This window comes from Tachysurus fulvidraco, chromosome 9 (genome assembly GCF_022655615.1).
Source record: "Tachysurus fulvidraco isolate hzauxx_2018 chromosome 9, HZAU_PFXX_2.0, whole genome shotgun sequence".
NCBI lineage: Eukaryota > Metazoa > Chordata > Actinopteri > Siluriformes > Bagridae > Tachysurus > Tachysurus fulvidraco.
The window spans coordinates 25,868,490-25,881,077 of NC_062526.1; the positions used below are offsets into that span (position 1 = coordinate 25,868,490).

General features: G+C 38.4%; 1 protein-coding gene across 1 annotated transcript in view; it reads right to left on the minus strand.

The window, feature by feature from the left end:
- LOC113649525 (obscurin-like) overlaps positions 1-12,588 on the minus strand; it is a 293,303-nt gene that overhangs the window by 105,538 nt on the left and 175,177 nt on the right. The window contains exon 16 of the mRNA XM_047818190.1: positions 2,398-2,463. Within this exon, the coding sequence (XP_047674146.1) occupies positions 2,398-2,463 (66 nt within the window). The remainder of the gene's footprint in view (positions 1-2,397; positions 2,464-12,588) is intronic.

The window sequence follows — 12,588 nt, forward strand, 5'->3', positions numbered from 1 at the left end:
ACAGGAAGTGCAAATATTAGCAACACACCACTGACAAGGCAGAAGAGTGAAATACTAAAAGCGTGATGCTGCATCGAAACACACAAATGCCAAACACTGCTTTAACCAAACAACACAATGAGTAAAGACACTAATTTAAAAAAAATAAGCAGGTTTTTGATTAATAATTGTAAGAATTGTTGACATGGTGATGATATGCTGATGTGGCATTGACAGCAGAAGTATACAGGAAAGTCCAAAGGTAAGAAGAGTTAATTTGAACTTGTGGACAGAAAAATTTGTGAATGAAAAACAGCTAAAATACGTTCAGACGGACTACAATACAATACAGTATGTAGAAATACAACTGCACATACGTACAATAAGTTCAAAATCTGCTCGACCACATTAATTTATAATCTGTGTTCTAAGATAAAACTTGTGGACTCTATTTAAACTGAATAATTAGACAATTATAGCTTTTTTATTCCACTAGATGGCAAAATAGAACAATAAATTCTAAAAGGACCATTCTGGTCTGTTCATCAGGTGTGTAAATGTTGTGTGGTCTGTTGGTCAGGTGTGAAGAAGGAAAAAACATGAGGGAAAATAAAGACATCTAGTGGCCAAAACATGGAATGACAGGTGCAGAATCCTAAAGACACTAGGAAATAGAGAGAGCAAAAAGAAAAGCAGGAAATCTACAACTGACCAGCCCTAGGAGCTCCACTCAGGTTACCAGATGCTCCTCCTGCAATTTCTTGGCATGCTGGCAGGGCAGGCATTCTTTCCTCCATTTCAGTGAGTCTTTGGAGGTGGAAAAGCTGCATCTTGCCATACTCAGGAGGAACATTCACAGCTATAACTGGTGGAGTAACTACATACTGCCTTTAGTCTGTTTTAATGGCACTTTGGTAACCCTTTCACCAGGCAGTGCCTATATTATTGGGTCATACATGTTATATGGTACATGGAGTAATCTTGTCTCTTAATATCAAGGCCCACCATTCAGGGGTGTAGCATCTTCATCTACCCTGTTCAGGGGTGTCCCCATGCATAATGTTTTGCTGTGACAGGCTGGTCCTGCTACACACCGGGCATGACTGGTGTCTTTCTTCAGACAATCAGAATGTGAGGGATCATTTTTCTGTGTTGTGTAATAAAAAGCAGAAAATGAAGACAATCCACAGTGAACTTTTCAGCTTCTGTCATTTATTTTTGAAACAGAAATCAGAATAGAAAAGTTTGTTATATCTAAAGCTGAGCGCTTTTGTCACTTTTACAGCTGTGTACAGACCTAAAGGAATCATATTATATCAAGGATGCCTTAGAAAAATGAAATCATTATAGTTTCTTTGTGTGTGTGTTAGTTAGTTAGTTAGTTAGTTAGTTTTGATGCTGGCGTATACTGTAACTTCTTCTGATGCCACTGGAGTGTGTGCTGCTCTCACAGTGTTACTGTGGACTACAGTTGAGTACAGCAGGCCATCCTGCAGGAATAGAGCAGCAATCATGTTATTACACACACACACACACGCACACAAAAAAATAAAACATATAAACATGTACATATAAAATACACACATTAAGAATTATACACACCTGTTCTTCTTCTTTGTTGTGTTCAGTTTTTGGATCCATGGTGGTGTACAAAACATCAGAATCATTCTGTAGGAATTAAGATGTATTAGAAAATAACTAATGACACACACACACACACACACGGTAAATGGTGTTTTCTCCAACCTGCTTCTTCTGCTGTCCTGCTTGTCCATCATCGATCTGTCGTCGTCTCTGTACTACAGAATGAAACGGAGTGAAAAGCAGAAATCTGTGTTTGAGTGAGTGTGTGTGTGTGTGTGTGTGTGTGTGTGTGTGTGTGTGTATACCTCTGTGTTTCCAGTAGATGACCCCTCCGAGTATAAGCAGCAGCAGCAGAACCCCAACAGCAGTACAGATGATGATGGTGGTGCTGAGAGGAACTGAGTTTGTCCCTATGTGGAACAGATGAGAAGTGAAAAGGACACAGGGGTTTAAATTCTTCATTCTGATTGGTTCACAATGTTGAATCATTATCTTGCTCTGACAGTTTATATTAACATGCTGATTCTAATATGTTATCGTTTCTATAGTAACAGCTCCTTCACAGGGAGAACTCTGGTGGACTCTACAAAATCTGAGGCCAATTTTAAAATTTATTACTTTTAATAACCATCTGAGTAATTTGTTAATGCATATTAGCTTTCTATTTAAATAAAGAAGATTTGTGAGATGATTCTGCTCCTGGAGATGTTAGAAGAACAGGAGAACATCATGAGCTCATCTTAAATAAACAGAAGTTAATGTAGTGTGTTGACTAACATAATAACACTTAAACTAAGACTTTTCATTGCAGTGTGTATCAGTGGTGTGTGGTACCTGGTCTGGAATGAGGTGAAGTTGTTGTGATCACTGGTGTGGATGATGAAGGTCTTGTTGGTGCCCCTGTAAGGAGAGAAAGGTTTAATAAGTTATAAATAAAGAGTGTGATGTGTGGTGAGTGAAGGCAGGACACAAGTGTGGAAACTCAGTGTGTTCTTTATTAAAGACAATCCAGGAATCGTAGTGAGAAGTGAAAGCAGGTCAGAACACAAACTCAGATAATCTGTAATCATAAACACAAACACAGACGAAGGACAGAACACAGAACAGAAATGTGTCTAATTATTACATTTTATTTATCAGTTATTGTCACCAAGATTTGATGAATGTTCTCCACATCATTTATTATAAAGTAGAAGTTCACATATTTATTAAAATATTTCATTGCCATAGATAAACACTGTATTCGACTTCACATATGGTTTATATACAGAAGGATGTTTTACCTTTTACTGTGAGTTTGATGTCTGTACTGATTTTGTTGTTGATCTCACAGCTGTACCATCCTCCATCCTCTACAGTCAGGTGTGATATGAGTAGAGAGAGATTTCCTGGAGGATGATCATTAAAGACCTGAACTCTGTCTGTGTAGAGATTTGTCTGCTCCTTTGGGAAGATCTTTATGACATCAGATCCTTTATAAAAGCTCCATGTGAAAGTGTGTGGTTTGGCTTGTAGTTCAGAGCAGGAGCAGGGCAGAAGGACAGACTGTCCCACGATTCCAGTCACATTCACTGTCTGTTGATTCAGTCTGCAACCTGGAGAATGAACAAACATCAACATATTGTATTAATGTTACAACATCAGATTAATCTGTCATGAGATTATCACTGAAATAACATTGTGAATAAAAATGACTCCTATACCTTTAACAGTGAGACCGACATCTCTGATTTCATTCCCTTTAACATCACACCTGTAATCTCCTCCATCCTGTACAGTCAGGTGTGATATGAGCAGAGAGAGATTTCCTGAAGAGTGATCATTAACCAGCTGAAATCTCTCTTTGTACTCATCACTCTCAGGAGATATCTGTGTCCAGTTATTTCCATCTATTTTTTTCTTCCATGTGAATTTCTCAGGTTTGCTGTGGAGCTCAGTGCAGGAGCAGGGCAGCAGTACTGAGTCTCCTGTGTATGCAGTGATCTCTTCTGTCCCTCCATTTCCTTTCAGACTGCAGCCTGTATGAACACACCAGTTAATAATGTGTTAATGAGCAGTTCACCATCTGTAACAATTATACAGAACTACAGACATCCTGTAACTCCACAACTCACTAATGTCCACAACTTACTTGTGTCTAATAATCAATCATTTTAATAACTCTAATAAACTACAGACAAATCATGTCACAGTATTATAAGCTCACAGCACACAGCTACAGACATGTGGTTTCCTCATATGACATTTCTACAGACTCAGGCAAGAATGTTTAGATCAGGGGTCTGCAACCTTAAACACTCAAAGAGCCATTTGGACCCGTTTCCCACAGAAAAAATACCACAGGGAGCCACAAAACCCTTTTGACATCTAAAATGAAGATAACACTGCATATATCGTTTTTTACCTCTATGGAAAGTATAGAAAAAACTGTAGTGTGTTGCATTTATGAAATAAATTAACTGCTACCGATTAAACGCAATTTTATTTCTGCAGGCAAACAAAAATATTTTGAACAGTTTGAACTGACCTTAAGTAAAAAGACGCTGGGTTGAAGGTTACTTTCAAATAAAATGTTTAATATATAATTGAGTCCTTCGTATTCATGACCAGGGCTCTCAAGTTTTGAAGACAGGCAAGCATGACATCTCCAACCCCTCGCTTTTTTTCATTGGATGTTGGGTTAAATCTTTCCCAGGTAGTGCTATTTTCTGATTGGCTATTGTGTAGCCTCTTTTTTGATTGGCTGATAAGTGTCAGGCTCGACTAAGAACTGAGACGCGCTTGATTTCTGCCCGGTTCCACAGAGACAGCGGTGCGGACTGATACATTTTGGGTGCTGCGGCTTATTAAATATATGATAAATAGTCAAAAAGTTTTTCTGCGTGAGAATATGATGTGATGCGGGAGAGCGTGAGAAAAGACCCAAATGCGTGACTGTCACTCTCAATGTGTGACACTTGAACGCTCTGCATTACATAAAAAATTTAACTTGCCGGCTGCAGCAAACCAAAAATGCGCCATTTCTGTGTGTCGGATTTCGCAAGTCGGCAGTTATGACGCATATTTTGAGCGACCAAAAATAAATAAATAAATAAATAACAAAAATAAAAAATTTTAATTAAATATTTATTTTCCAAATCTACAGGGAGCCGCAGCAGAGGGATGAATGAGCCACTTGCGGCTCCGGAGCCGCGTGTTGCCGACCCCTGGTTTAGATGCTTGTGACAGAAAATAACAGCAGAAAAAAATAATTATCCAAATGAAGAGATTATTGAGTGTCAGTTTGAATGTAAAGGTCTCTCATCATCTGTCACACACATGGTCAAGTGTTAATCCACAGAACACAAACTACACAATGTTCACATGAACATGTTCCTCTGAGACACTGAAACTCTGCATGTATTTTACTCTGAACAGCAAAACCCACTTCTATTTTAGTGACATGACACAAAAACCAGGAAGTGACAATGTGAACACACCACATGAGTAAGGAGTTTAGTGATGTCATCCACACATTCTGTGAAGAGTTTACACACAACCCTGTGTTTAATGTATCTTTGACATGATTGGTACAAAATCTTGTGATGTAACCACATGTACGACGCTTTAAGAACCTCGATGAGTAAACGCCAATGAGAGAGCGAGAGGAAGGTGTAGGGGGACGAGGAAGGAACAACCAGAACAGCCATCATGATGAAGGAGACTCAGTGTTCTACATGAACCCAGGACATAGACGGGGATTAATAAATACCTGGCAGAAAGTTCTTACTTAATAAGTGTTAAGCAGGTTTGATTAACGTCCAATAATGAACATTTTAATCATAAGTGTTTATTTTTCTAGTTAATTCAGTTTGGCAGCAAAAGCAAAAACTCCAAACTCAAATAATTTCAGTTGTTCAGGGAGAACTTTATATTTTCATATAAAAAGTAACATTAGTGAATAACTTTATGGTTTAAAAGATGAAATATCAAATACAGCATTTCCTGACATAGTATTAAACAGGAATATGTGTGTGTGTGTGTGTATGTGTGTGTGTGTGTGTGTGTGTGTGTGTATGTGAGGGAGAGAGAGAGAGAGAGAGAGAGAGATCAGCAGACTCCCCTTCAGTGACATGAAGCTGTATAAGGAGGAGGAGAAGAAAACACACCTGCATTCTTCCTGAGGACCAACACATTAATCCAAAGAGAGAATTAGAGCTAAACACACACTGACCGACTGCTGCAGTGTGTCTCATCATAATGAACACACTCTATAGATCACATTCACACCCTCACAGTTAAAACAGGAAATGCAAAATTAGCAGTATGGCCTTGACCACATAGAAGTTAGACGTCTCTCATGTCTTTTGCACAGCAGAACTGAGTCTATGTTCTGAATCCTTATTAATCATCTAATGCTGATAAACTAATCAACTATTATACATTTTAATGCATCAAACAAAAGCAGTGTGGTTTTGCATTTCTCCTTGTAAACATGTATTTTATTGTGTTTTACATTTTTCATGAGCTTTGACATGACGTAGTGACAGTCAGCAGCAGTCTACAGCATTACTGATCTGACATCTCCATCTAGTGGTCTTTTAGAGATAGTGCACCAGAATAAACTGCTTGATTGATTGATTGATTGATTGATTGATTGATCCAATTTCACTTAAAAAGACAAATATACAAATGTCTGTTATTCTAATGTTTCCCCTTCATTCAGTGTGTGTCTGTCATTCAACACTGTTAATGTTTAATTTCTGTCTGCCATGTATATGTGCAATATGTTGTTGTCATCTGTCCATTAACGAATAATTCTGATATCTTCTCAGTATTATTTATTTGTTTGTTTTCATCTCAACGCACTGGCATAACATTAGTACATGAGGGAGCAGCAACACTTTCTTAGTATAAAGTTTTTATATTCACTAAACTTCTTTCAAAATAAAAGTTCCTTTTGTTTACACATGCACACAATGAAATCTAGCAAACGTTCGGCATACGACAGTCAGTATTATAATCTAAAATAAAATAAAATAATAAGCAACATAATATACAGTATTGTCCACACTATAAGGTGCACCTAAAAGCCTTAAATTTTCTCAAAAATCATGCACAGAGTTCCAAAAATCTGTAAAAATGTTGTTGTGTGACTTTGGTAAGCGCTCCGCTTGATTGACAGTCCGACCATTTCCTGCTGACACAGTGAGGTAATACATACACTACGTACGCTGGCAGCGATAAACCAATCAGAGGACATTACGTAATACGTATAGTACGTATGCTTACCTCCGCCACGCCTCCGGTAGGTATAATACCGGTATGTTGCAAAACAACATTAGTTTCTTCCTAACTATTTTGTGCTTCACACTCCAGTCCAGTAGGTGGTGATAAATGCACCTTAAGTTGGATTGCCATCCACCAATAAAAATCAGATGCTTACGAGGCACAATATAAACCACCATCAGTTACACGGTTGTAAATGGGAATAGAGGAGCTGAAAGAATTCAACATCAATGTATCTATGGTTCGGAAGTGGAGGAAGCAAGAAAATGTACTGCGCCAAGTTAAGAAAACACACTAGATGAGGACTTTGATGGATTATGTTTTAGCATGCGCCTTATAATACGGTGCGCCTTATAATACGGTGCGCCTTATAGTGCGGAAAATACTGTAGTATAAATTATATGATTAGTGAGAACATATATCTCAACATCCCCACTTGTTCTCATCATCTTAAGCAATGTACAATGTCATCACAAATATTTAATTCCCAAACAGAAAACTTTTGAACTTCAGAATTGTAACTTTTGATACAGATTTTGTCAAAATGTCTGCCACCATGTCTTCTGTTGGACAGTACACAATATTTATTCTTCCCTCACTTACAGCATCACGGATAAAGTGATATTTTAATTCAATTCAAGTTTATTTGTATAGCGCTTTTTACAGTAGACATTGTCTCAAAGCAGCTTTACAGAACATAAACATAGAGCAGAAGGTAAACATAATTAATGATAAAGGAATTAACGAATAATAAAAGAATTAAGAATTAACAGAATAAAAATTCTAGATTATTATTAGTTGTATATAGTGTGTATGTATTTATTCCCCTATGAGCAAGTCTGAGGTGACTCAGGCAGCAGTGGCAAGGAAAAACTCCCTTAATTAAATTGGTAAAGGAAGAAACCTTGAGAGGAACCGGACTCAAGGGGGAACCCATCCTCATATGGGTGACACTGGGGGTGTGATTGTAATATACAGTCAGTTAAATGTTGTATTGGTGTAAGGATCAAGGACTTCTGATCTCCTCAGTACCACAGAGTCTAACTGGAGATGTCACAGGATTCTTAGAGTCGGCCTCGGCTCAGTGGACGTCCAAAGGCTTCGTCCCACAGAGGACGTTGGGAGCTGGTACAGTGTCTGGATGCCTCGGGATAGGTACAAAGAGAGAAGCAGTGGAAAGGGATTAACATATCTGCTGTTCATAAAAATGTGCTGGTCTGATGTACTGGTGCATGATATTATGGGATGTATTATGTGTACGCCTGACTAAAGAGATGAGTTTTTAATCTACGTTTATACTGGGAAAGTGTGTCTGCGCCCCGAACACTATCAGGAAGACTATTCCAAAGTTTGGGAGCTAAATAAGAAAACGCTCTACCACCTTTAGTAGACTTAGATATTCTGGGAACTACCAGAAGTCCTGAGTTTTGTGATCTCAGAGAGCATGAAGGATTGTAACGTGTTAGAAGACTAGTTAGATACTGTACATGGGAGCTAAACCATTAAGAGCCTTGTACATAAGTAGCAGCAGTTTGTAGTCAATTCTAAACTTAACAGGTAGCCAGTGTAGAGATGATAAAATTGGGGTTATATGGTCATACTTTCTTGTCCTAAGGAGAACTCTGGCAGCTGCATTTTGGACTAACTGTAACCTATTTATTAAAGATGCAGGACAACCACCTAGTAATGCATTACAATAGTCCAGTCTAGATGAAGGCGTCATGCATGAAGGCATGAACTAGCTTCTCTGCATCAGATACCGACAGGATGTTTCTCAGCTTGGCAATGTTTCTAAGGTGGAAGAAGGCTGTTTTGGTAGTATGGGCGATATGATTTTTAAAAGACAAGTTACTGTCTAATATAACTCCGAGGTCTTTCACTGTCGAGCTACTAGTAACAGTACATCCCTCTAAATGGGAGTTAAGTTGTGAGAGTTTCTGTGCACTGGATTTTGGACCTATGAGTAGTATTTCTGTCTTATCGGAGTTTAACAATAGTAAGTTGCAGCTCATCCAGTCTTTTATCTCTCTAAGGCACTGAGTTAATTTGGACACTGTGGCTATTTCATCTGGTTTTGATGAGATATATAACTGTGTGTCATCAGCATAACAATGGAAACTAATCCCATGTCTTCTAATAATGTTCCCTAATGGAAGCATGTATATAGAGAAAAGCAGAGGTCCTAGAACTGATCCGTGAGGGACCCCATAATTAACTGGTAGTAAACTGGAGGATTCACCATTTAATTCTACAAAATGGTATCGCTCGGACAGGTAGGATCTAAACCAGCTTAAAGCCTGACCATGAATACCTGTGTAATTTTGTAAGCGATCTAGAAGAATGTTGTGGTCTATAGTGTCGAATGCAGCACTAAGGTCAAGTAGAACTAATAGTGACATACAGTCTTGGTCCGAAGCTAAGAACAAGTCGTTTGTAACTTTAACAAGTGCAGTTTCTGTGCTATGATGGGGCCTGAAACCTGACTGAAACTCTTCAAGGATATTGCTCTCCTGTAAGAAGGAGCTCAGTTGAACAGACACAACCTTTTCAAGTATTTTAGACATAAACGGAAGGTGTGAGATAGGTCTGTATTGATTTAACTGTAGTAATAAGTTTATCTAACTCTTCCTGTCCTGTACTTGTAAAGCTGTGTAAAGCCTTAGGTGAGATTGTGTCACTGGTTGCTCTCATATGTTGAGCGTCACCTACTGTATTCCTGATACTTTCGATTTTATCAGTGAAGAATCTCATAAAGTCCTCACTACTGAAATGTGATGGAATAGTGTGTTCAGATTTCTGATTTTTTGTTAAACTAGCCACTGTGCTAAATAAAAACCTGGGATTGTTCTGGTTATTTTCTATGAGTTTGCTCAGGTGCTCAGCCCTAGCAGGTTTTAGAGCCTGTCTGTAGCTGGACATACTGTCCATATACGCAATTCTAAAAACCTCTAATTTAGTTTTTCTCCATTTCCGTTCGAGGTTACGGGTCTCCCTCTTGAGGGTGTGAGTATGACTATTATACCATGGTGCGAGTGTTTTATCTCTAACCTTCTGTAATCTGACTGGGGCAACAGTGTCTAATGTGCTAGTGAATATAGCGCCTATGCTGTTAGTCATTACGTCTAGGTCGTTTGTGTTTGAGGGCACAGTAAGAAGTCCAGACAGATCAGGCAGGTTATTTGTGAATCTGTCTTTGGTGGTCGGAATAATGGCTCTACCGAGTCGATAACGTGGTGAGACATAGTTAGTCTGTTCTATAGGTAGTGTGTACATTATGAGGTAATGGTCTGTGATGTCATCACTTTACATCATTTTACATCAATGTGCTTAGATCTAGATCTATTCACTGGATTTCTACTCAGTGCAATGGCCCCCTGATTATCACCATACATCGTGGTGCAAGTGTAAACACTACTGTCCATGCCATTTAGCAGTTGAGTTAGGTACATGCTTTCCTGAGTAGTGTTTGCTAGACCAATGTATTCAGCATCGCAGGTTGACAGTGTCGCCTGTTTCTTGGACTTCCATGAAATAGCAGGTCCTTGTTCTGTCAGGCTGAAACCGTATCCTGAAATGCTACACCTACCTTCTACAGAAGATGCCCAGTCTGAATCACTGAATGCTCTTAGACTTAAAGTCTTGTCTGTTTTCTTGAAACACAGCTCATAGTCAACCGTACCTTTCAGGTATCTCAGGACATAGCAGCTACTAAGTCATGTGTTTTAGGCTTTGCAAGGGTTTGTGACAGTTTACTGACTATCCAGCTAATGTCTGGTCTGGTACAGGTCATTGCAAAAATCAAGCTTCCAACAAGTTCACGGTATTCTTTGGGGTTCTCAATCTTGTTGTTGTTTTCTTCCTCATTCCTATTACACTTCACTTATAACTCACTTGGGGTAGCTTTTGGTTTACAGTTTGACATTCCAAACATTTCAATCATTTTGAGATTGTACATTTTCTGATTCATTTTAATCTCTCCATCTTTTTGTTCAAACTGAATCCCAAAAAACAAGATATTTTCCCTAGATCTTTCATGTTAAATTTGGACTTCATTATTTCTTTAAAACTGTTCAGCTGATCCTCACTGCTTGCTGCGATTATTAAATCATCTACCCATATGATCACTATGATTGTCTCATTTTCAATCTGCTTTCCATACACACAGTAATCAGACTGATTTCTCTCAAAGTTGTTTTGTTCCAAATGATCATTTAAAGGTTTGTACCAGTTTCTTCCAGACTGTTTTAGACCATACAGAGATTTCTTCAACTTGCATACTCACTGGTCTCCTGTGTTAGATGTCTCTTCAAAACCCTCTGGTTGTTCTAAGTATACTGCATGTCTCCCTCTATTGGAGCATGAAGATATGCTGTTTTTACATCCGTCTGATGAACAAAGAAGTTGTTCTGAGCAGCTATCTGCATTAATGCCCGTACCGAGGAGAGATTTGCTGTCGGAGCAAATGTTGGCCTCTCTATACAGTAGGTTTGGGGGACTCCACACACTGCCCTGTAGCAATAATCAACACTCACATTGGTTACATCATCTTTGGAGTATGTCAGGTAATCTTGTAAATACTTTGGGGGTCTCTTTTCGAGTGGTAATGTTTTAGATTAGCCGTGTCTGTTAGACCAGTACTGTTTTTGTTGTCTTCTTTATCTACTTTTTCCATAGTTCCATCATGTTCTGACACTTCTGTATTGTCTGTATTAATACTCTTTATGTTTTCATCTAGGATCCGGTTCTTCGTGCTTTAATCATTTTGTGGGGCATCACCACTGTTCTCACTATCCGGGATTCTGTCTCTTTAGCCTTAAATTAACTCCACAACTGTCTCCACAACTTACTTGTCATGTCTAATAATCACTCATTTTAATAACTCTCCAATATCCACGTGTAGAGCCCTTCTAAATTATGGTCTAATAATCATTTAGTTTTTTATTGTCTTTTACACTAAAGAGTTCAAACTTGTTACTTTCAAACAGAAGAGATATAACTAAGATAAAACTGAGTTTTTTCCAGACAAACGTTTGCAAATCGCACGGTCCAGGTGAAAATAGCACTGTAAAAGTAAAATAAAAGTAGACTGATAAGTAAAATAATCGTGAATGAACTCTATGTAGAGAGCGTAAGTGTGAGAATGACTACACTCAGCTCACGTGCATTCACATGAAGGACCAAAGATGATGCAGTTCTTTTAATCTCAGGACTACTTGAGCTTTACGTGATGTATACAGTTTGCAAAGTTACAGAAGATAAGCTATCATAAAGTTTATTGAGAGTCGAAACCAATAGTAATATACAGTGAGTGAGCAATGGAGAAATTAAAGGCTGTGCGATTCTTCAGGCGAGACCGAGGCCGCGTGGTGGCTTATGATGCAATTTTGCCTAGTTTACATCGTCGGTTGGATGATTCGCACACTTTGTTTTTGGATGGACACCAGGGAAAATCGTATTAACTGATCGTATAATCGTGTTTTTCACGTGAGTGCTTCGTTCTTGAGTTTCGCTGTTCCATTGGATTTCGTGAGTACTATAAAATGTACACACATTCACAAGAGCTCCAATGTAGCACGCCAATGAGAGACTTAAATATTTTTTGTGGGGTTTTGGTTTGTTGTGATCACTACATTTTTTTTTCTTTTCTTTCATGGTATATTATTTGAAGGGCAAACCCTGAAAAGTCACCATTTGTTTGATGCATGTAATTTTCTTTTGTTGATTAATACTAACACAGAACAGGCACTCAAGGAACTG